General features: G+C 35.5%; 2 protein-coding genes and 1 long non-coding RNA gene across 3 annotated transcripts; all 3 read right to left on the bottom strand.

The window, feature by feature from the left end:
• Positions 1–929: 929 nt before the first annotated feature.
• On the bottom strand, positions 930–8,645 carry LOC100252764 (protein ACTIVITY OF BC1 COMPLEX KINASE 7, chloroplastic). The gene is made up of 18 exons (XM_002268092.5): positions 8,444–8,645; positions 7,241–7,839; positions 6,906–7,049; positions 6,655–6,780; positions 6,136–6,223; positions 5,652–5,745; positions 5,354–5,447; positions 5,140–5,194; positions 4,931–5,022; positions 4,557–4,727; positions 3,415–3,471; positions 3,191–3,274; positions 2,484–2,568; positions 2,071–2,132; positions 1,900–1,974; positions 1,668–1,772; positions 1,381–1,522; positions 930–1,255 (listed from the first exon to the last, which is right to left on the bottom strand). Exons 2-18 carry the CDS (start codon positions 7,814–7,816, stop codon positions 1,182–1,184), a joined length of 2,124 nt encoding a protein of 707 aa, XP_002268128.2. The 5' UTR covers positions 7,817–7,839; positions 8,444–8,645; the 3' UTR covers positions 930–1,181.
• Positions 8,646–12,358: 3,713 nt separating this feature from the next.
• Positions 12,359–16,417, bottom strand: LOC100854803 (disease resistance protein RPM1). The gene has a single exon (XM_003633285.4). It carries the CDS (start codon positions 15,109–15,111, stop codon positions 12,367–12,369), a length of 2,745 nt encoding a protein of 914 aa, XP_003633333.1. The 5' UTR covers positions 15,112–16,417; the 3' UTR covers positions 12,359–12,366.
• Positions 16,418–17,875: 1,458 nt separating this feature from the next.
• On the bottom strand, positions 17,876–22,538 carry LOC104880928 (uncharacterized). The gene is made up of 3 exons (XR_787023.2): positions 22,315–22,538; positions 18,826–20,638; positions 17,876–18,447 (listed from the first exon to the last, which is right to left on the bottom strand). It is a non-coding gene; the product is annotated as an uncharacterized LOC104880928 (long non-coding RNA).
• Positions 22,539–24,079: the final 1,541 nt, after the last annotated feature.

Here is a 24,079-nt window from a genome sequence, read left to right as displayed (position 1 = left end):
AATGTGTAAACTCAAAAAAAAAAAAAAGGTTGAATATGAGGAGGGATGTGTTTCCCACAACTGATAGAAGAAAAAAAATCCTGGTACTATAGACATGTTTTAAAAACGTGGGAGTCCATTGGATTGACCCAACAATATTTACACGGGTTGTGAGAGGGTCATTACAGGATTGTTAGGGTTTTTAATTCATTTAATTGATATCTTTGATTGATCTCTATCTGCTGCTTCATATCAGATCATTTAACCTCCCTGACAAGCAAATGCATGAAGAACAACCCCCAACAATGAAGTTAGCTGGTTGTAATTGATGCCACTACTCTATTTCCCACCAAACAGCTGTTTCAAAATTTTCTGTTTCCATAATGGTGGATGCTTACAACCAAGGAATGGAAAATTGAAGGGTTGGAAGGGTAAGATAACCAATTCCGATTTTCCCATAAAAAATTTCTTTTGATAATTGTTGCCTGTGCAAACCATTGGCTTAAAACCAATATAATTATATTTTACAGGTTTGAATGGACCAATAAACTCCCCAGTTGCTGGCACCCAAAAGACGAGAATCCTCGTGGCCATTTTGAGGCCAATTCAAGCTTCCGACTCATGGAAGGTAGCAGAAGGCTTTGCTGTTATATTCAGAGAAATCCTTTGAGAAACTGACAAATTAGGTCAGATACACTGCTTTGTTTGTCATGTATAGATCTCTAGGCTCCCCTTGGTCATGACACAAGCTCAAAAGATGGTCATCCATTCCTTTGAACATCATGTATAGATCTCTGGGCTGTTCTTGACCATGACACAAGTTTCCAACAGCGCCTTTTAAGTTTTCTCTGAAACTGTTTGTTTTGAATCAGGGTTGTTAATTGCCTTGTCCAAAACCTTAAAAAATAAAAAATAAATAAAAATAAAAAAAATGGAGAATACAATAATAATGAAAAAAGAAAACAAAGTTGCGCATTTATTCCATTGATCTCAAGTTCTGTTTATGATATACACTGTATAGAATCATACAGATCTGGATTTCAGTTGCATAGATTTTTTTCATCTTGAATCATTTCCTTCGTGTAGTGTATAGAGCTCCTGTATGCAAGTCTGAAAATTTTGGGACAATTATATTACCAAGAATCGAAGGTTAAATTATTTTACAACTAAGACAGACTGTCCATGAGTTCCAGGATTGAAAATCATATCATCTTCTCAAATTTATCTAGCTTTTTCACCCTTTGCATGGACCTAATAAACAATATCAAGAAAACGCCTGCATTTTAATAAAACCAGATATTTCAGCCACAGGGAAGTTGATGAAGGCAAACTTGAAAATGTCTAGAGGCAAGAGGAAGAAATATTTGAGTGTGAAAGTTTTTGGGGTTAAAAACAGTTTACCTGCACCAACATACGATCCATTTGCGATAACTTGACTGCCTTGATTGCCTAATGTGACGCCAAGGTTCAGCAGGGTACCTCCTAAAACTGTGTACATGGTAGCCATCTGTAGTATGGTTGCCTTCCGGGCTGCTCTTTCAGACTGTTTTCAATCCCAAACCAAAACAATGTCAAGTTCTTCTCATGAGGGTTTGAGCTCTCAAGAACAGGCACACTTGAGAACTTCCCACAAATAGTATCAACCAAAGAGTAATTATTTCTTCTAAAATATTCGGGGGATGAGCTACCTCAAGTACTCGAACTCGAAGTTTCAGGTCTCCTGATTCAAGTTGTTTCACAATTTCTTCTATCCTCTGTACACTGTATGGCATAGACATGGTGTAGGTTCTGGCCTGAACATGTTCATAGGGGGGAATTTTAATCTTTTGATGGTGTATCATAGTTGTGTCGCAGAATGTAAAAGGAAGCAATATCAATTTTTAGAAGGAACTGAAGTGAGAAGGGAAGAGAGTATAATACATCGTCTGCTTGTTTCCTTATCTCCTGCACAAGTTGTGGCCCACTTCGCTGCTGCTGTCGTGTATCTAAAAGCTCCTGTATGTGGTGTGAATAATTAGAGCTAAACTAGAAACATTAGAGAAGCACATGAGGAAAAAAGATGCATAAAATTGTCATGGAAATGAATGGAACCTGTGCATAAGGTGCAGCAATCTTCACAAAGGAAAAATCTGGATCAAGTGAGTAGCCAATTCCTATAAGAAAAGTCAGTCAGAAGTGGGCAATTCAATCAGGATGAGTGTGCTCATCTACTTACAGAAACATAAACATATGTGCATGAGCACATATATACACACTTGTATAAGCGTACATAGAGAAACTTCAAGATAACAGCGGAGTTTCCAAACAGGTGGCATCAAAATCTATTATGAGGAGAAGTGGAATTTGGTGACTTTCAATTTGGAAATGAAGCTATGGAAGCATGTATTTGTATGTGTGCATGTTAAAGAGAGAGAGAGAGAGAGAGAGAGAGAGAGAGAGAGAGAGAGAGAGAGAGAGAGAGAGAGAGAGAGAGAGAGAGAGAGAGAGAGAGAGAGAGAGAGCACCTTCCAGTGTTGAAAATGCCCTCAGAACAAAGGTAAAGGTAGATGGAAAACGGAATGGCTGATCTGTGGCTATAGCAAACAAATCCTGAAATGGTAATAAGAATACAAAGAAGACCTACTTTATCAATCTTAAAGAGAACATGGAGGGATCATTTAAAATGACCAAGTGAAAAAATTGAGCAATCATCTCATGCTTTCCTCATTTAAATGTGTACCAAGGTAGCAGTTAGCAACATAGGCATTCATGGTGCTTGGGTTATTCTCAATTCTTTAACATATGTTCCACAAAATAGTCAAAGGACTTAACATTCTTTACTTGAAAGAACAAAAGGCTACTAGGACATTGTCTTCTGCTCTCATTCTTTCTTAAGCTACCACTTGATACTTAAGAGACAATAATTGATAATGCACTTTCCTCCAATGTAACGAGTCTAATGACCTTCTGATAAGAATGGCCATGATCAATTTTTGGTCAATCCAATCAAATCTTATATGCTACACTGTTCTTTTTTGCAAATTCTTCTCTTGTGGTTTTCAATGGTGAATGATCCACTGGAGACCTCTTTATGCCTAATGGCATTTTACCAGTTATTGAAGCATGAGAAGTTTGAATGATCACATGTCTTTGTCTGTGCACTATTAATAAATTAATTGTTTCAAATAGGAGCTCACATGAGTATTCAGTTTTTAATCAAATATTTGCATACCTCACCAATTGCAGCAAAAGTCTGCTGCTGATCTGGTGTCTGACTTAACAAATTGTCCAAGAAAAATTGCACTGATCTCCTCACCTAGGAACAGAATGGAAAAAAATTTCAGTGATGGGCAAACGAGTGCCTAGAAAACCTATATATCATTAGAAGATGATGTAATTGAGCGTTGGGCTCTCATCCTGACATTTATAGGTATATACAGTATGAAGATGACATACCGGTGACATGTCTCCCATGGGTTGCAGTGCTTCAAGATCTATAAGACTTTGCATAACCTGCACATATCAGCTTGCCAGTTTAAGCCCAATTCAGCCAGGCTTACAGTATTTTCAGGATGGAATAATGAAGAAGAGAAGAGAAAGAGGGACGAAGAAAAGGGATATCATAATGAGTGAATGCAGGGATCCAATTCCAATCAACACTGATTATTGTGGTAATATAATCAATAGAATTTATCAAGAAAATGTTTTTGCCCAAGGGAGCTCCTAGGTGAACCTACCAGAGAATCATAAGTCCAATACCTGATGAAAGTACAGAGCGAATTTCACATGAATTTGTATAGATTAATAGATATATATTCTTCTTGCTTGTTCATATTTATGACTATTCCAACAAAATTCTAAGTACCATCTAAGACTTCTCTGTGCATAAGATCAGACATTCCAACTTGGAACCAAAAAACCTCTTATTGGAATTTTTTTTTTTTTTTTTTTTTTAATTTTATGTAAAGGATAATTGTATTAAAAACCACCAAAGCAGTGGCTTAAAGATTACAAGGAAGAAAACACCCCCCACACCCTAGCTGAAAGCCAAGGACAGAGGAGCAGCCTGACCCACACCCTCAGCGGGTTCCCACCCAACCAATAAAATCAACTAAAGTCGAAGGACCATCTTTTATAAACAATTTTGTCTCCGACCAAAGAAAATATACAAAAGAAATCTTAAGCCTTTGAATTGACAGCTCTTCTTCCTCAAAGGCAACTTTGTTCCTTGCCTTCCAAATCGTCCAAAAACCTCTTATTGGATTATGAATGATAACCCTAATAAAGTGGCATATAGAGGTTGAGGTTGATAGTCATTGATTTCAAGACTGAAAAAAGAGAGCCTGAATCCCAACTACTTGGAGATGGCTAAATGAATTCTTAGCTGTGTAGACAATTTGAGGAAAATAAGTGGCAGCATACAAGTAGAACAAGAAACAGCGAGCATGCATATGCAAGAGACAAATAGAATCAAATAATTCCAGAGAAGTAGCAATAATAGGTTGCAGTTGACATTTTTTTTCCCTCAGTTCTAATGAACAAAAATCTTTAAAATGAAAATAAATAAATAAATAAATATTGAGAAAGTAAAAGCAAACCTTTTTTGCATCTTTTTCATAAATTGCATAGAAAAGTTCAAGCAATCTCTCCCGTGTGAAAGATTTGATTTCTCCCATCATACCAAAGTCATAGTAGATAATTGCTTCATCAACATCAATGGCAAGGTTTCCGGGATGAGGATCAGCATGAAAGAAACCCGTTTTTAGTATCTGATATATGAGCAAATCCAGAGAAAATTATTCAGTCATAGAGAAAGTTAAGTGAAATATTTATCAAGCAATAGCTTAAATGCATGAGGATTATTAGGCAACTCATACTCTTCTTTGTGCATATAATCTACACAAAGAATGTCACAAGGAACTAATCACAAGGTTCAAGTTTTATCAAAATTAGACAGGAGATGGCCCTTAACCTGAATTAAGTATGCTTCAATAGCGTGTGATGCAATACGAGAACGATTAAAACCCCGTGCATCTAGCATATCCCGCCGATTTATCTTAATGCCTGTTCAGAAAAGTAACATCAAATCAACTACTACTACTATAAAATTTTTTGATAGGCAACTACTACTACTATAAAATCAATTCTGTAGCCCTTAAAATCATGAGTTAAGACTGAAACCTGGAACATACTCCAAGGTCAACACCTTTGTGGCAGTATAATCCCAAAACACCAGCTACAAAGAGGGAAAAAAAAAAAGGTTCAAAATAAGGATCAGAAAGACTTAAAAGAACAGAATATTTGCTCTGTACGCAACTCAATTACATTACAATGAGATTATAATAATAATAATAATAATAATAATAATCATGAGGTTTTGCAGATAGAAACATACAGGTACTCGAACCCACTTTACATTTCGAAAATCCCGGCGGAATCTATCAGCATTCTTCCCTTCATTTATATAATCAATTTCTTGATACAAAATCCTGAAGCCAAATAAATGCAAGAGTGACCAGCAGCAACTATAAACTTGCAGCTCATAAAATTTTGAACCAACTCTATGGATACAGGGCAACATCTTCATGATAAAATGTTACCAGCAGAGCTACACATTGCAGCATGTAAAACTATTCTTACCAAAGAAAGAAAGGACAAACACACAAAATGACTGATAGATGCTTTGTACTTACGTAGCACATTCTTCATATATACCAATCCAATCTCTTGTGGGACCACCAAAGGTTTCACTTCTCTGAAAATACTCTGCAATTAGCTTTAAATTTCCTGGAAGGAAGGATCAAATTTGAGTAAAATAACCAAAATTATTGAATTGCAATTTAGGAACCTCAAAGTTCCATCTGGCAGTAAATATAAACGCATGTCATCTAGTCAGTTTTATGCTTTATCAACATCTAAAAACGATCATCAGATAAACAGTAATAGGCTTTTGACTAATTGTCCATGATGCCATGAACCAAGTCCAACTATTTGAGGAAAGCAAATGAATGGAATAGATGGAATTGGAGTCAACTCCATGTCCATATGAAACAAAACTATACTAACCAAATGATGCTGATCTTCCAATACTGTGAAAAAAGGACTATTTGTATATTTCATTATCACAAACAGCCACAAGATAACAACGGGAGAATGATAAAAGTGTGCATCACTTACGTAAGTCGATGTCAAAAAGTTTCTTGAGACCAGGCCTCTGAACTTTCACAACAACTTTCTCTCCATTATGTAGGACAGCCCGATGCACCTAAAAGGACTCTTCAAAATTCAAATCAGCAAAAGGGACAAAAATTTGCAAGAAGGAAATAGTAATATCCAAGAATATTGGTCAGTTCAAATTATCAAGAGTCTAACTTCATCATTCAGCTCTTATATGCAACCATCAGCTTGTAGATGCTCCCCCCCTCATTGTTCTAGCCATGGAGTTTCCAACTTGATTTATTTCTTTTCTTACCTTTACTTGTATTATTTTTTTCTTTTTCATTTTAAACTTGAATAATTTTTCCATTTGTTGTATGAAAAAGTTTCTCTCTGAGGTTGTTCTTGATATCATACCACATTGCAATTAGTATCCTTTAAGCTACGTAAGGTCAAGATAAAATGAACAAACATTTCATAATTCTCCAAGGTTGGACCAAAACAGAATGGAATATAAACAGTTAAACACAGAGCAAACACCTGACCAAGACTAGCTGCAGCAATTGGCCGGTCTTCAAACTCCTTGAACAATATTTTAATTGAAGCTCCCAGTTCACTCTCAATGAAGCCTCTTGCTTTTTTTGATGAAAAAGCAGGTACCCTATCCTGAGACGTTCATAAAATTATAAGCCAACATGCTTATTGTGAAGGACAAAATTACACATACGCTAGGGAATCCATATCCAGAAGTAGATGAATGCAAGAAAACAAAGCCTACAACAAAGGGATACCTGCAACTTGGCAAGCTCATCCACAAACTCTCTTGGAAACAGATCTGACCTTGTTGAAGATAACTGCCCAAGTTTGATAAAAGTTGGACCAAGTTGCAGAACACATTCCCGCAACCATGAGGCAGTTTTATGCCTTCTGTTTTTCTGAATGAGAAAGAATTTTATGAGTGAAAAAAGTAAACTAAATATTTTGAATCAACATAACCCATAAATAAGTGGAAGAATGGGCATAGTAGACATAAGCAGCAAGTGAAACAGATCTCTATTATCCAACCATGGTTAGGAGTTTAACAAGCTGCAAAAGATCACAGCCATAATGGATTAACAAAACTCACCTGCTTATCTTCTGTAAAACCTCCTAAATATGCCCATTTTGCATTGTCCAACAGAATGCGAAGACGTAGAGAAATAACAAAGGACCAAACATCTATAGACCTTTGCCAGGAATTATAATTTTCATTGGCCCAGCTGAAACCTTCATCAGAGGGCAGAACCTTTAGCTCCTCCACTGGTGGGAGATCTCTAGATTCTTTAATTTTTGGTGCCTTAACCAGGGCAGATGCAGTATCTCTCTTCACTATGCTTGCTCCATTAACAACCCGGCTTGAGCCATTCACTATTTCTACTTTTTTGGTGGGCGGGGTTCTGTTTTTCACTATCTCACTCGTGGGAACCATTTTAGTAGCTCGTCCATTTGTACCTAAGTTCACGGGCGATTCACTCTTTCGCATCTCTACTTGAAATCTAAAGGATTTATCAGCCATAGGCAGATGACATGTTGGCCTCTCGAACTTTGAGAAATTCTCAGAAGAAATTGAGCTTGAGAAACCGAGATTCTCTACTGCTCTTCCTTGATTCATCAACTCCACATTGCGGCAATAGCAGCTGTGTGAAGCCAGTATTGCCGCCATCTAGTAAAAGAACACCTGTAGACCTGGCCATGATTGAACACTAACATAAGCTATAAGCAGAAATGAAAAATTAAAATTCATCAAAAAAGAATTATCAACAGCCAAACTAAATCATTAAAAGAACTCATACGATTCAAGTTCAAAACAAATATCAAGTGTCAAATCAACCAACACTCAATGGTTATGGAACCATGGTTCTTCTATAGTTCTGAATCTTCAACCGAATGCAATATACAAAAAATAATCAATCGCTGGAAGAGTTTTCGATTTAAATCCTAAGAAACAAAATTTCAATCCGCTTAAATCAAACTAGCAAATATTTACTTAAGAAACCAATTTCCAATCGAAGCTTTAAGCTGCGCTTCCCGATCATGAAACTCGAGGAGAAGGAAAGAGGGAAAAAAAAAATCCAGTGCTCACATTTTCCCCTGTTTTGGTTCAAACGCCAGCTTAACTACGTTGACTTGTATACTTTCCGAGGAACCAAACACCAGAAAAAAAACAATAAAATACAAGGCTTCCAAGTTCCTTTTTATAAATAAAAAAAAAAACCAAAACTTCCTCAATATTCTCGGAAACCAAACAGAAAAAGCACTGAGTAGAACGAAGAAAGATTCAGTAGCGGACCTCCAATAGTAGAACTGAATCGCAGAGGTTGAAGGAGAAAGGAGGGAGTACGGTGGACGATGCGCTAGCGTCACAGACGATCGAAGAGATTCAGTTGTCTGGTACTTTTGGTGCTCACTGATATTTCGGCACTGAACGTGTGCCACGTAGAGAGTTTTCATTGGTTGGCGCTCGTACCACGTCGAAACGCTGCGTTTCACTCATCTGCCGTCCCTCATTGCTTGTGGTAATAATCCATTGTCCTAATTTTTCAAATTGATTGAGTCACCCGGAGGTGAGATTTGTCTATAACCATTGGTTGGGGATGAACCACCTAGCATGATAAAATACCACTTGTACCCTCGTATAACACCCATTGATTCTTGATATTTTCTTGATATTTTCCCATGGTCCCAAATTTTCAATCAAACAAATTTTTTATTTTTTATTTTGAATACACATATCACTTTCAAGAAGATTTTGTTTTATATAAAAATAATTTAAGACAACTCTTTAAATGTTAAAACCTGTTTGGACAAAAAAAGAAAAAAAACTATGTTTAGTTCACAAAATAATGGATTAATATTAGATAATTTTTATTTTTATTTTTAAAATAAATAATAATAAATATAAATTTAGAATTCGTTTAACAGTGATTTTAAAAAATATTTTTAATATTTAAAAAGTTTCTAATATTAGAAACGTTTTTTAAAGTTATGCACTTTTATAAAATTTATTATGAACATGTTATTTTTCAAATATAAATTACATTATGATATATTTTAGATTTTATGTGGAGAGGCTATGATGAAAGAATGTTCTTGTTATTATGATTTATTATAAGAAATATGAAGGGTACGCTTCTTGGCCCTTTTTCTTGGTAGCCAAACAAGGAAATGGAAAGGAAATTGACGACGTCAGGCTCATTCACTGTAGAGTGCTTGAAAAGAACTTTGACTTTAGATGGAGACTTTAGCCATATGCTTTGGACCTAACATTTTCTCATCAGCCTATGAAATTCATACATAAAACTGAAATCTTTGGATGACCCTTGAATTGAAAGAAACAAATTATTTAATTTAATTTTGTGGGTCCATGACTCAACCCATTTTTTTATAATTCTAGACCTCGATCATTGGCCTTTTAAGAGAATAAGAGCAAAAGGACAAAAGCTAGCCCACCTACCAATTTGGATCAACACCCTCATGAAAATCATGGGAAACATTTCATCCATTTTTCATTTCAATTCGAATAAAAACACCATCAAGTATTTTCAATGAAAGATTAACTCTATTATGTTGAACTTTTCTATTTTTGGCAAAATAATGTTGATGTGTTAAAAAGCACATTTAAACATATGAGATAAGTCATATATTATAAATAACGAGAATTTCTTTCTCTAATTGATACGGGATGTCCTAATTTTTGTGGACATTGTCCATTGCATTACTCTTCAATTGTCATTTCAATGTTTTATTCCTTGCAATGTCGAATCCAAATTAGATTCATTTTATGTCTTTGTGCTATTGTTAATACCAAGGAAGTTAGAGTTCAAAAGAAATATATTTATGTATTGAAAATTATTAGGGTACCATAATGATATCCATCAAAATTTAAATATGGACCGTTGAATTTGTATAGTTAGACTTAAACCGTTGAATAATAATATAAATAAATAGAGTTAAGATATAAAAGTATAAGCAAATCATATTAGATTATAAATAATGGGACTTGATAATATATATAATTATATTAATGGTGGTGCAATTTGTAAGAAGAGTGTAAAGAGTACGTGTTTTAAAGTATTGAAGCTTGTTTCTTCAATCCCACATCGAAAAAGGAGAAACTTTTAATCTTACAGGCTTGTGGAGAGGTGAGGGGAATCTAAGGGGCTAATGGTATTTCGGGTAGCTGGGGCCAGAAACCTTTAATGCGCGATATCAGCCGATCAACCTGATAAGTAACATCTTCTATTACTTTTTTATACTACCGTGAAAAGAATGGTACCGCAGATGGCTGTAGAATCGTAGATGGAACCTTACCTATTTTACATGAGTGAAATCCCCCATCGATGAACTACAGAGTGGTGGATGGTGGGCATGTGCCGGATCTGTAATTAATTCAGTGGGCATGTGCCAGATCTCTAAACAATTCTTTTGGGTTGCATTACTTGGAAGCCACTAGCATTGGTAAATGGGCTACTCTGCTATTTTGTATAGAGAAAATTGTCATCGCCTTCTGTGAAACCCACAAATATTAATATCTCTATATATATATATATATATATATTTGACTCTCTCTTAATATTGTGCTATTGTTTAGGAGGAGTGAATAGGTATTTTTTTAGAATCATTTTGAGATGATACCTCTCAAATATTAAGAACTCATATTTTCTTTCAATCTCATCCACAAATAACAAAAAAATATAAACAATAATGGATGCACCAACACTCTCAGAATAAGATAATCAATACAATTCACATGGATGCACCAACACTCTCAGAATAAGATAATCAATACAATTCACATGGAGTTAATACTCTCTGATTAATAAACTTTCAAACTTAACCTATCTACTTTCTTTTTTTGGAGAATATTTGGAGTTCATACCAAACTTGATCTTGGTCTCTTCTTGAATTTACAAAGAAAAAATTTAGGTAATACTTTAAGTGTGATGAATATTAAAGTAGGGATAAAACTTATACTAAGTCATCCCATTTTGAAAGAATTTTTTTCATTCAAAATATGATTTTTAGCTTAACACCCATAAAATTTTCTTTCAGAGATTGAGTTAGGAGAAACACAATGAAAATCTTGTCCCAGAATTTCTAACACACAAAACGCTTACACATCAAATTTATTGTTTGGATATTTTAATTAATTTTGGATCAAAGATTTATAAACTTTTGAATTATGTTTTGATTGTCAATTTGAGGTAATTATCAACTAGCTACATGATGGATTTGTTAGTCAAGGTCATTTATGTGTTAGGCTCTTGGGTTTGACAACTTTGACATGTGAAATGATGGTAGTACCCTTGACCTTTGGGTTTGAAGTGTCATATATGCAATATTAAGGGATTAGAGATACATAACCTTTTGAATTATGTTTTGATCATCAATTTGAGGTAGCTACACGATGAATTTATTAGTCGAGGTTATTCATGTGTTAAGCTCTTGGGTTTGACATGTGAAAATGATCATAGTATCCTTGATCTTTGAGTTTGGAGTGTCACATATATAATATTAAGAATTTGTTTCCTTGACCAATGCGTGATATCACAATTACTCTCATACAAACACAATGTCTTTGTAATATCTTATAGAATTATAAACTAGGATTGATGAGAGGTTTTGATATCATTTTATAATGATTTACTCCTTAAGTAAATATTATCTGCTTTGAACTCAATGGACTTCTATAACTTTAAAACTTCTTTATTCATAAAGAGAAGTTCGCTACAAATATATGCTAAAAACCTTTTTCTTTAGAAATTAATATGAAAACTCTAAGACTATGTTTGATTTTCGAAAATCTAAAAAGAAAAGAAAATAGAGAGGAAAAGTAAAAAAAAAATAAAAAAAAAATTAAATTTAATAAATTATTTTATATGTTATATTAAACTCATTTGATTTATTTTAACTCTTTTTATATGAAGATTAAATCATTTAAATATAAATTTCTCACTAATTTAAATTATATTTGATTTTCTTTCTTATTTTCTTAATAAAATCGAATATGAAAATATCATTTTCTTTAACAATTTTTTTTTCTTTTCTTAATATTTTCCAAACCAAACATAAGTTAAATGTTTTGATACTGCCATGCCAAAAAATCAATAGATTTCTGAATTAGTAATTAATGAAGAGTGAAATGGTCATGTGGGTTGCTGCCTGTGATCAACAGAAGAGGTTTCTCAGAGAAATATAAGAAGAGTTAAACCATTAAAGTGTCTCAATTACCCAACTTTGATCTTCCATAAATACATGATTGATTGTAGGAATGTGTTGAACCTTTGATTGATCTTCACTAATATCACTTCTCAGCCTTCGTACAAACTCTTCTGGCATTTCCTCCAAGTGCAACTTCTGAAGACCAGTAAGATATTCAATCCCCTCAGGAAGTACCTTCAAGGCCGGGCATCGAATCAGATACAGCTCCTGGATGCTTGGCAGTGCACCCTCCTCTACTCTTACACTATCCAATCGCCTGAGCTCCAGCAAATTCAGTTTGTTGAGCCTGGGAAACCATCCGATCCTGAAGTCCAGGACCTCCCCATCATAAGCCTTCTTGAGCTGAAGGAAAACCAGGTTGTACAGAGCATTGAGAGAAGAAATTATTTCTTGTTGCAGGTGAGACAAGCCCAGATGCAAGTGAGTGAGGTTTGCCAGTGATCCAAGCCAGTGAGGTAGGCCATCTAGTCGTCCCACCAGTGTTAGCTTTTGAAGAACCAATGGGGGCAGAGACAGAGCTGCCAGCTGAAGCTCTTCCCCATCGGCTGCCATTACACCTAGCCGGATAAGGCTTGTCATCTTCTGAACTGAAGCGCAGAGTCTTGGCCCATCAACTGCTCTCAAATTAGTGATCTCCAACCTTCTGAGTTCAGTCAGGTTCTGGATTTGCTTGATAAGCTGCTCCTCTGCCTCGATGCATACTAGTGTCTGCAAGCTCCGGGCATTCCATATTCCTGCAGGAGCCTGCATGCTTCTGAGAAGGCTGGGAGTTCTGGAACTCCCTTCATTGTTGTGATACATGTACAGATGTCGTAGTTTCAGTAGCTTTGATACTCCATTGGGAAGCCTCTCCATGTTGGTGTTCCGGACATCCAAGGTCTGTAGATTCTTGAGCCTTTCCAAAGGCTTAGGAAGCTCCCTCACCTTTGTCTCCCTCAGGTTTAAGTACCTCAAATTGAATAGGCCAAGCAGTGAGCTTGGCACAGTTTCAATGGAAACTCCCTGCAAATCAAGGACCCTCAGTAGTTTGAATTTGGCCAACACTTCATTCAGGGAGAATGGGGAGGAGACATCAGTCTCAAAGACGAAGAAAGAGCGGAGTCCACGTGACATTCTCCCGCTCAACCTGATGTTTTCACCTCTGTTGTAGACTGATAACCGGTGGATCTTCCTTTCTAGTCTTGTTTCTCTGCCATCAGATGCAGTGCAGAAATCCTCCTTCTCAGATGTTGTCATGGCCAGTTCACGCATGAGGTCGTGTACTCGGCATGTCTTCACCCTTCCTTCATCATTAGTCTCTGTAACTTGGACCATGCTTCGAAAAATCAGCTCTGTAAGGTACTCCTCTGCTATCTCCTCCATTGTCATACCTTTTCTTTCTGTGATGAACCCTTCTGCCACCCAAAGCCTGATCAGCTTCTTCCTCTTGATTGGATAACCATCAGGGAAAATGCAGCAGTATAAGAAACAGTGCTTTAGGTAGAAGGGTAAATCATTGAAACTCAACAACAATATGCTCTTCACTTGTTCAAGCATGGGATTGTGGCTCAGTTGCCAGTTGATGCTTTCATAAACCTTCTTCCATTCCGCAACTGTCTTGTTTCTGGAGCACATGAGGCCTCCAACAGCCACTATCGCAAGCGGCAGGCCTTCGCATTTCTTCATGATGGCACGAGCTAATGGTTCCAGTTCTTTGGGACAACTGCGACCCAGGTCATTCCAAAAGGCCTTCTTGCAGAAGAGAGCCCAAGCATCAGTATCTTGGAGGGGCTGAAGGCGATGAATTTGGTTTCCAATTCCTACAGAGGCAGCTACATTCTCATTCCTTGTTGTGAGGATAATTCTGCTTCCATTTCTATTATTAGGGAAGACACCTCTGATTTGACTCCAAAGATCTATGCTCCATACATCATCTAAGACGACAACATACCTTTTTGGATGCAAATAGTCTATGAGCATTCGCACAAGCCGCATGTAGTTCATTGACCCCAAGTTGCTTGGAACCATCACTTGCTTGATCTCAAGAAACTCTTTGATCATGCTTCTTAATAGCTCCCCACTTCCATTTGTTTGGGAAACTGATATCCATGCCCAACAGTCAAAGTCTCGCTTAACCTTTTCGTAGACTTTAGTGACCAGAGTAGTCTTGCCTAAACCACCCATTCCCACAATGGAGAAAATGGTCCTGTGTGGTTCATCTTCTTCCAACCATTCAAGCATTTTCTGTGTGTTTTCTTCCATCCCTACTAACTCATCTTCATCAGCAAAGATGGGTAATTCTCCCCACCTGTCACAGGCTGCACCTAGTCTTCTTCCTTCATTGATCTCATCAAAACCATACCTCTTGCTTCTCTCTGAAACTTCATGAACCTTTGCCTTAAGCTTCTGCAGCTTTGAAGAGATTTGGTGCCTTGCAGTCATGTCCTTGGGCAGGTTGACAACACCTTGGACAAAACCCTTGAGCCCATCCCCATGCCAACACCTTTCTTTGTGATGTAGGAACTCATCAACGATATCCTCAATTTCATATGCAACTTCCCTCACTTGCCTGACCCATGTTTCCACTGATTCACTCCTTTCCTTTCTTCTCTCTGCATCTCTTAAGAAGGATCTCATGCTCTCTAATTCAAGCTTAATCTCATCAATTTCACCTTGTGCTTCTCCCAGTAATGAGGCTTTTTGCACTAGGATGGTTGTTAGTTTCTCTAGTAAGAAGTTCACAGCACCATCTGCCATTTTTGCTCTGCAACAATTCTAAAACCCCCCTCCCTCTCTCCCTCCCTCCTCCTCCATCTCCTTTTTTCCTATTTTATTTTTCCTTTTTGATATATCTATTTCCATGAGGAAGGTGAGAAGAAGCTTCAATACATAGAAGACTTAGAAGACTTAGAAGACTTGAATATTTTTGTGGGGTGAAGAAAATTAGCATAGGAAGGCACTCACTGATCTATGGTGGTTTGTTCCTCCTATCCTATGATCACAAATCAGAGGGTAAAATCCCTTCTTGTGGGCCCATTATATCTAATATATATTGGTTATTCTTGTAGAATAGTTGGTACACATTGGGTATATCTGTTATATTCTCTTCCATTATAGATAGATAAAAACTACATAGAAATGAGTCCAAACTAAACTCTTTCCCCAACCCAAAATTGAGAATTTATCTGTCTAAATTACCAAATCTGCTGCAAGTCTTATGATATTGAAACCCCAAATTACAAAATTTTCCATTCTTAAGCTGAGATTTTTGGTCCAAAATCCCACTTAAAAATTGTGATTTAATCTATCAGTTGCCTTATCTTGCTTTCCTACTTAAGAGTGTGGAACCAAAATGATGTTTATGACAAAAAAAATTATTATATATAGGAATCCTTTCAAGCTTATTATCAAAATAGTCCTCTTGATGTCATGTGGAGCCACCTGATGTTTTTCACTTTTTATTTTAATTAAGCTAAAAGTACATTTACAAGAACCAACATCAATTCCAATTCAAAAACCGAATTTAGAAGTTTCAGTCCCTTATGAAACCGCATTTTGAAAATATTTTACTTTAAAGAAGAAAAAAAATACCACCATGGCATCTGCATGACCACAAAGGGCTAACAAACAAATGTTTACTCGTATTTAATATTATTTGCCAAAAAAAAAGGCCATTTTGTCCCAAAATTCTTCCTACCATCTGCTTTGTCAGATGCCACATTTGACCTACTGTTCCCACCCAACATTCAACAGTTGCAACTTCACTGTCCTTTCCCCATTAGAACCAGTCAATGGCTGACTCCCACTCCGCGTTAGAGCCGCGGAAACATCCCTAGACTGAATTCATAGAACCTCATTGTCATACCCACCAACTTAGCCTCCAAAGACCTTGAAGGGTCCCGTCTACAAGGCTACAAGGGGCTGGAAAATGGGATTTCCTTAAAGAGTCCAGGCAGCAGTATGTCCTTTTATGGCTTTTATGGCTTTTCTGAAATGCCAAATCTATAGTCAAGTGCAGATTCTAAAAGAAAAAGCAAGTTCCTGATTCCCACCATATATTTTTTTCCCTCAGGCTATGTTTGGTTCCGAAAAAAGCGAGAGAAAGAAAATTAGGAGGAAAAATGAAAATAAAGAAAAAGTTAAGAAAATAAATATAAATTTTTTCACTTATTCGGTTATCTATGGAAAATTCAAGGGGGGGGGGGGAAGAAATTCATTTTCTTTTGGTTAACAAAAAAAGAAGTCGAGGAAAAATGGAAGAAAAACAAAATCAACAATTTATCTTAGATGGTTATCAATTTGTTGAATAATAAAATAAATTTTGTATTCTTATTTTCTAAAAATCAATTTTGCAAAACTATTGCAGAAACATATAACCAACACACATCCTAACTCAAAACATTGCTCCTTACTCACAGGAATTTATGTGAAAATCAATGCTTAGATAAACCAAATTCAATAATCCTATAAATCACACGCAAACAACCAAATTTCCAACAAATTAACACTGCATTTATGCTCTTGTACTGCAAATTAACACTACATTTATACACTTTCTGTAGGACCTCTATACACCTTGCTAAAAGAATATACATCTATTAAGCCCTCACTGTTGCATTAATCCACAAGATGCCATTAATGAATTTCTATTTTTAAAGAATAGGACAAACAGAGACTTCACTCATTTTCTCAATCACCAAACAATATCAAAATAATAAATATTAAACACGTAAGTTGTAGGCCTCACATGGTCTCATGAATCATACTGAGCTCCACTCAGCAATGGTGATGGAGGAGAAGGTGGAAGAAGAAGTAAGGGCATCAGAGTCAGAATCATCAGTGGGTCTACACCCACATGGGAAGTTGCTCTCCTCCTACCTTGGCATCAGCTTCTCCCTCTTCTTGGCCCTCCTCCCATCCTCCTCCTCAATCTCCCAGCTCTCAACCCTCCATCTCACGCTGCTTTAAGCTGAGTAAGAGCTTTGTCGCCTCAAGTCCCGCCGAAATGAGGACTCCAAAGCCAACGCTAGAGTTGTTGAAATCTTTGCCGACCATCGCGAAGCCTGGCGCAGGGAGGAGAAGCGTATGGTGGACCAAATCCACGCTGCTATAGAGGAGATCGCCTACCTGAGGGCTAAGGTGGCGGAGTTGGAGCGGTCCGAGGCGAAGCTGAAGGCCATGATGGAGGAGCTAACCAGGGAGGTGGGGGAGAGGGAGGAGATGCTTGGTGAAGACAATAACACGAGCCCGATAAAATTTCCCCCAACTTTTCCCTTCTCTTTTTCTCTTATTTTCCTTATTATTTTTTAAGGAAAATAGTAGGGAAAATATTATGATATTTTCTTTAATATTTTCCTTTATATTTTTTTTTCCATCATATTTTCTATGTCACCCAAACTAAAGAAAATAATTTTCCACATGATTTTTTTTCCTTTCCTTAGCATTTTCCGGGAACCAAACATAGCCTAAGGGTTTCACTCGAATTTGTATGTATGAAAACATAAAAATGAGAAAAATCAAGAGCTGGAAACATAATCCATAGAACCTTGTTTCCTCCAAGATGATCTTTACAATTGTCTAAACATTTACAGACAAAAAGGGTTGTGGCAAAAACATGCTCTCTCCCCATTCCATATTCACATTTAAGTAAAGGAGACCAAGTGTTTGCATACAAAATTCACTGAGCCCATATATACTATATATGCACTTCTAACTTCTAACTATGTTATCTACACTTCCCTGTCAAATTTCCCCTTGTGCGGATGATTTCCCAAATTTCTATGCCAAAAAAGGAGCAAATGTATATGTACCCTAGCATTTTCAATTTCTTCAAAGGCTTTTCAGTATCATTCACATCCGCATGCTTTCTTGCCAAGTTGCCATTGACTTCTGATAGTCCAGAGCAAGCCAAAAGGCCACTGTACCAAACAATGTTGGTTGCAATGGCATAAACGGTAGTTTCTTTTTTGGGGGCTAAAGTCTTCTCTCTCTCTCAACAACTAAAACCTACCCACAGCTTTCATCTTCTACAGTTGTGTTCCTAAGCTTCTGAACCACAACATCCTTGTCACGGTTGATGTTGTCTGTAACTACCTGCACAGTTCAAAGTTCACGACCAGTCAATTTTAACTTTGGTTTCATGGGCAAGACGTGACCACTGGTTCATCAGTTTAAACTTGATTTTTTTTGTCAAACTTAAGAGGCAAACTGCTCATTTACAAGGCGAAATATTGGGATCATATATAGTAATGAGGGAAATTTTTTATACTCTCATTTTGAACTAAAAATACAAGTAAATAACATTCATTAGTATGTTGATGTAGACTGTGGCCAACTTCTCAAGTAAAAACCTCTCATACTATCACAATTAATGATCCTTGTTACTCTTAATTAGCTTGCTACTATCCTCGAAATAAATAGAGAAGAAAAACTTAAGGGCAAGTGGGAAATGTGAACAACCCAAATTCTCACCTGAAAGTTGACTGGGAAGTGGGAACTTACACCCACAACCATCACTAAAATTCAGCGTCAGGACCATTTTAAATGGTCTAGGTCTAACCATTTCCCCGGTAAATCGAGAAAAGGGGAAGGAAAAAAAAGTTAGGAAAGAAGAACAGAAATGCTAAAAGATCATGATATGTGTTATGGACCCAAATTCTATAAACATTAAGCTTTTATGAAAATTGGTAGTTTAACATGATATCAAAGCCTCATCTGATAGGAGGTCACATGTTCAAGCCTCATCATATAATATTTATTTCCCAAATCTATTGAGCCCAAAGGGGTTTTTGTTTACCTACAAGGTTGTATTTCTCTCCACATGAAGAAGGATGTTAAAGAACATGATATAGATTGTGGACTCAAAACCTACAAACTTAAACTTTTAGGAAAATTGGTAGTTCGACAATATTAAGACAAAACAACTAGCAACTTTGATGAGGAGTTGTCCAACCTGCCATCTAATTCCCATTTCTGTAATCACCTAAACTTAAATTTGATTATCAACATGTCATCTCTTACCATTATTATCTAAGCTCATAGACTTCTTTTAAAACAGCCAGAAAATATCAATTCATGAGACAATGTCTAAAAATGAATGGATAACATCAGAAAATTATTCTGTATATTAGCATTTCAGTGCGTCTAATGAGGACTTGCAATGGTGGATAGCATCAGTGTCTGCACAATGAGTGCATAGTATCAAAGGTAACAAATATATAAACCCCGGCCTTGCAACTAAACATCTAAACAGTAAGAAAAATTTGTAAACCCAACACCATCTATTGCACTATTTATATAAATGAAAATGCCTTTTCAGCACAAAGGGTTGCTTTTGTAAAACAGCTGTTTTTAGATTAGGCCTATCTGAGAAGGACACCTATATTGCAAATGCAACAGGAGGATTAAAATCAAAATTAATTAAGGTTCTCCATCAAGGAAGAAGATAGAAAATGGATAATATTATAATCAGATGATAAACAGTTAGGAACCATGTAATGAAGACTTTCAAAGAAGAAAACACCTATACTAATAACCAGATAAGATATGTAAGACCTTTTCCACAACACCATTAGCACTGGAGCTTTCTGTCCATGAACACTAGCTACCCTGAGGGTCCATTTCATATATCTACTCTCTGAATCGCAAATGAAATGCCAGAATCTCAAGCAGGTATTAAAAAATTCAGTCAAATTTTGGGTTAATATGGTTCAAGTCACGCAACATGGTGGAAAATGGAAGTATATTGAAAAGGATATTAATAGAAAAAATTATTTTCCTATACTAAAACAGGTGGTGATCCTGCCTCTCAAGCATGGTTAAGTGTTTGGGAATTATATGGCAATGGAAATATCTCTGAGTTTGTAAAGTAATAAAACGATAAATTAACAATTTTATATTAATAAAAAAAAATATTTTCCTCAGAAAAAAGGTCAAATATAGGGTGTATGATTCATCAAATGCCACCAATCTTTGTACCTTGATGATAAAAAGGTTGGGCCAACCAGTAAGTGGCTGCATATTAACAAACACGTTTTATATTGATCACTATATTAAAAAACAAGGATAGAAGTTAGCAAAATAACCCAACATCCTGGAGAACTGAGTAAGACTGATATGGAAAAGATCAACTTGAACATATGGAGGAATTTGCAGATTAAGATAGTGCATTACCCCTGCAATTACCTGTTTTTTGCTCAAGTCAATCGCTGAAGTCTTGGCAAAAGTGGCCAACTTCGTTCCAACATGTCTGATATGCATGTTGATAAGTTATCACGTGCAAGCTCTACACAGATCAATAAACACAACCCATTTTCTTACTTTAAGACACCACCAATATCTAAACCACCTAAAACTCATGAAAATAATGAATTGCTGTAATATGATGCCCAATATGTGTGATAGCCATGTAGATACTCTTATTCATTCAGCATTCTGGCTTCAATATTTCAATTTTCAACAGAAAGAATTGTGTCAAGATCTTAAAATCTCAGCCCTACAAAAACAAGACTCCCAAAATTCAAAAGAACCCAAAGCAGATATTTTGATAAACATATATTCCATATGTTCAATTGATATATGCTCAATGTATCAGTGCTTCTCAGCCTTGAGAAAATTCCTTGCACTAATAAATTGATATAATTTAAAGTTTGCAATTGATTCAAAATAATAAGCAATTATTTACAAGACATGACGACCACTGATCATTTCAACCACCATGCATTTACAATTTTAAATAATCAAATGGAAAAGCAAAAAACTATGACTAATCTGCAATGAAAATCTAAACCAACACTCTCATCAAAGATGATGTACATTTATCATTAATTTCATAAACCACAACTATAGGGTGAAGAGCCAACTTCAAACTCCTTCCACCCCTACTAATAGAGGTAACTCCTCATTCAAATGTTTTGTGAATCACACGATTTGTTTGGTAAAATCCATGCTCCACAGAGTGTATTCCTATTGAGATCAGAGAAAAAAGGACCAGATTATGCTGACTAAGACTGCCTTAAGCAGAACCAATGATGAAGACCTTAACACTTCTTCAAAATGAATAAACCAAGCAAATCTCCACTGTGCTTAGCCATGCCATTAAAACAATGTAGGAAGTCAATTAGATAGCATGGACAGCTATGCTCACCAGGAAAACAAATGAATTGCTCCCTCTCATCAGCATGGTGTAGAATACCTCAATAGACACTCTTTTGATAAAATTCTCATATGAAATTACCTTAATTTATGGCAAACATCCAAAAGAAATCCACTGGAATAGTTAGAGCTTGCTTGGCAGTGATTATAGGACATGTTTCTAGCATTTTTAGCACTTGAAAAAAACTCTCTTTGATAAAAAATTTCAAGTGCTAGAAAGTTCCTAGAATCACTCCTAAACATATTCTTATTATCCCTCAATACACACGCATTTAGAACTAGGCCAACTATGTTTTGTGGGCTTCATAAAACTATAAAGGTAGACCCCTTAAACATATTTTTTTTCTCTATGTTCCAACCATTATCTCCACCGCCAGCATTGTTGCGCTCCATATTCTTTGCCTTGTCCCAAGTTTATGAACCCCAACATAAAAGAACATTCACATTACTCACTTCCTTTAACCCTAATCCCTAACCAAAATCAACACACTAACTTCATAAAATTCACTTTATGAATGACAAGATCATCAGCCTTCATAGAAGACCCGCCTTTCAATTCCTTTTACCCAAGAACGTTTATACACCACCCACAGAAAGAAACACCCCTAACCCACCAAAAATAGTTCGACAAAGAGCAAAAAAGCAGATTTTTCCGCCCAGCAAAACATGTATTCCAAGTAATTCACATGGGTTTTGCAATCATAAGGTAAGAGAGTGTGAGTGTGCATATTTAAATGAGAACTGCCCAAAAGGAAAACAAATTTCACAAAGAAAAAAGGACAAACGAGAGAGAGAGATGGGTCTTACTTTTTCTTGCAAAACATGGGGTGGGTCGAAAATCTCAGACATTCCAACAGTGCCCACGTCTTCTTTGTAGGAAAGCTTCTGTGCATAACCCAACGACATGTTTGTGGGTTTGTGAGTTTTCTGTATCTGAGGGTTCCTCTCTTTCCCTTCTCTACAAACTCTTCACCAACAGATGGAACCAGAGAATGGGTGAAACAAAAGGAGAGCAAAAGACCCTGCACTTAGTGAGCTTTGATAATATTTTGAAAAAAATATGCTTATTCTTTTCTTATAAAAACAATTTTTTTAAAAAACTTATATATAAATATTTAAAATAATTAAAAACATTTATATTAAAAATAAATTATTTAAAAAAAAACATAAAAAAGGTTAAATTCATAAATATCATATTATTTCATCCATTTTAACTAATTAATTATATATTGAAATGAAACAATTCAATAGTTTTCATTCAAGCCATTCTCCTCAAAACCCTTCAAAAAATAAGCAAATAAAAATTTAAAAAAAATAAAGGAATACTTAAGAAAATTTAAGATTAAGAAAACTTCGTAAGGGTATTCATATATTAAAGATTCCTTAAGACTTTATTATGTAAGGTAGAATAGGTACATCACATTCTAATGCACTTCTTTTGTTTTTAAGGCACCCTACACTCATCCAAAATAATCTTAATTTTTTTTTTGTTAAAAAAAAACTTAGATAAAAATTGATTGGGAAAAAAAAAAAAAAGGAGTATAACTTACCAAAATATGAGTGGAAATGTGATTAAGAATGTGTTTGGTAGTGATTTCAAGAAATGTTTTTAGTCTTTATATCACTTAAAAGATAAAAAAAATTTAAGTGTTAAAAATGTTATAAACATTTTTTAGAATTATTATCAAATGAATTCTAAAAGTAGGAAAATTAATTAAATCTTGGATCTGATTTTGGAGGTCGAGGATAATGGACATATGTTGGAATTGCAGCAACCCATTGTAAAACATTCTTGGCATTTTTTTTTCATTACTCACTTTTAACTTTTATTTTCTTTATTATTACTTATCTTGCCATATAAAATTTATTAAAATTGACTAATACCCAATTCCCAACTCACTTTCTCTGAGTGTACACTTATGAAAGATTAGTCACACTTGGCAACTTTTAACATGTCTTATTAACTTTTATTTTAAATTGATAGCTTTATTGAATAGATTTTTTTTTAATTATTTTTATTAATTTAATAAATACTATATGCTTTTATTTGGCTCATCCTCTCGATCTTCCAACTGCAATCACAAGGCTCCAAGTTACAACCATTTTTGCCTTTATTACACATAAAATATCCATTTTATATATATATATTTGTAAAAAATGTCCATTTTATAAGATTTGAGGTTGTTGTTTAAGTGGGGTTAGTTACTTTGGAAATAATTGTAAAGTATTAATTGAAACCATAATCCAAGGCTTGAATTGATGTCTAGAAGTTAGTGAAACTCCAACTATGATTCGAATTTGAAGAGAGTGGAGCTTGGCTTTAGTTTGGGCAAATTCAAAGAATATGCTTGATTCTTATAAATTTTGAAAGAAAAAAAAAATACAGAAATAAGAAATTAAGGAATTAAATTTTTTTTTCTTTAGTTGTTTATATAAAAACAAAAATCAGGGAAAAAAAAATTTAGGAATACACTTTATCCATGTTTTAGTTACTTTTTTATAAAAAATTGCAGACCTTAATTTTGTCTTTATCACACACATTCTTATTATTATTTTTCCTCTCATCCTGCTT

Source organism: Vitis vinifera, chromosome 12 (assembly GCF_030704535.1).
Source record: "Vitis vinifera cultivar Pinot Noir 40024 chromosome 12, ASM3070453v1".
Taxonomy (NCBI): domain Eukaryota; kingdom Viridiplantae; phylum Streptophyta; class Magnoliopsida; order Vitales; family Vitaceae; genus Vitis; species Vitis vinifera.
The sequence above is the reverse complement of the archived record's forward strand: the minus strand, read 5'-3'. Positions and strand labels throughout refer to the sequence as shown.

Bases quoted from the DNA above. Each gene is read 5' to 3' on its own strand.
- LOC100252764 (XM_002268092.5), bottom strand. From the start codon at position 7,816: ATGGCGGCAATACTGGCTTCACACAGCTGCTATTGCCGCAATGTGGAG. The intron at 5,023-5,139 runs GTTTCAGTCTTA...TTTTCTGAACAG, and splicing joins GACCTTGGAGTATGTTCCAG to GCATTAAGATAAATCGGCGG. The intron at 1,773-1,899 runs GTATTATACTCT...GAACATGTTCAG, and splicing joins TAAGGAAACAAGCAGACGAT to GCCAGAACCTACACCATGTC.
- LOC100854803 (XM_003633285.4), bottom strand. From the start codon at position 15,111: ATGGCAGATGGTGCTGTGAACTTCTTACTAGAGAAACTAACAACCATC.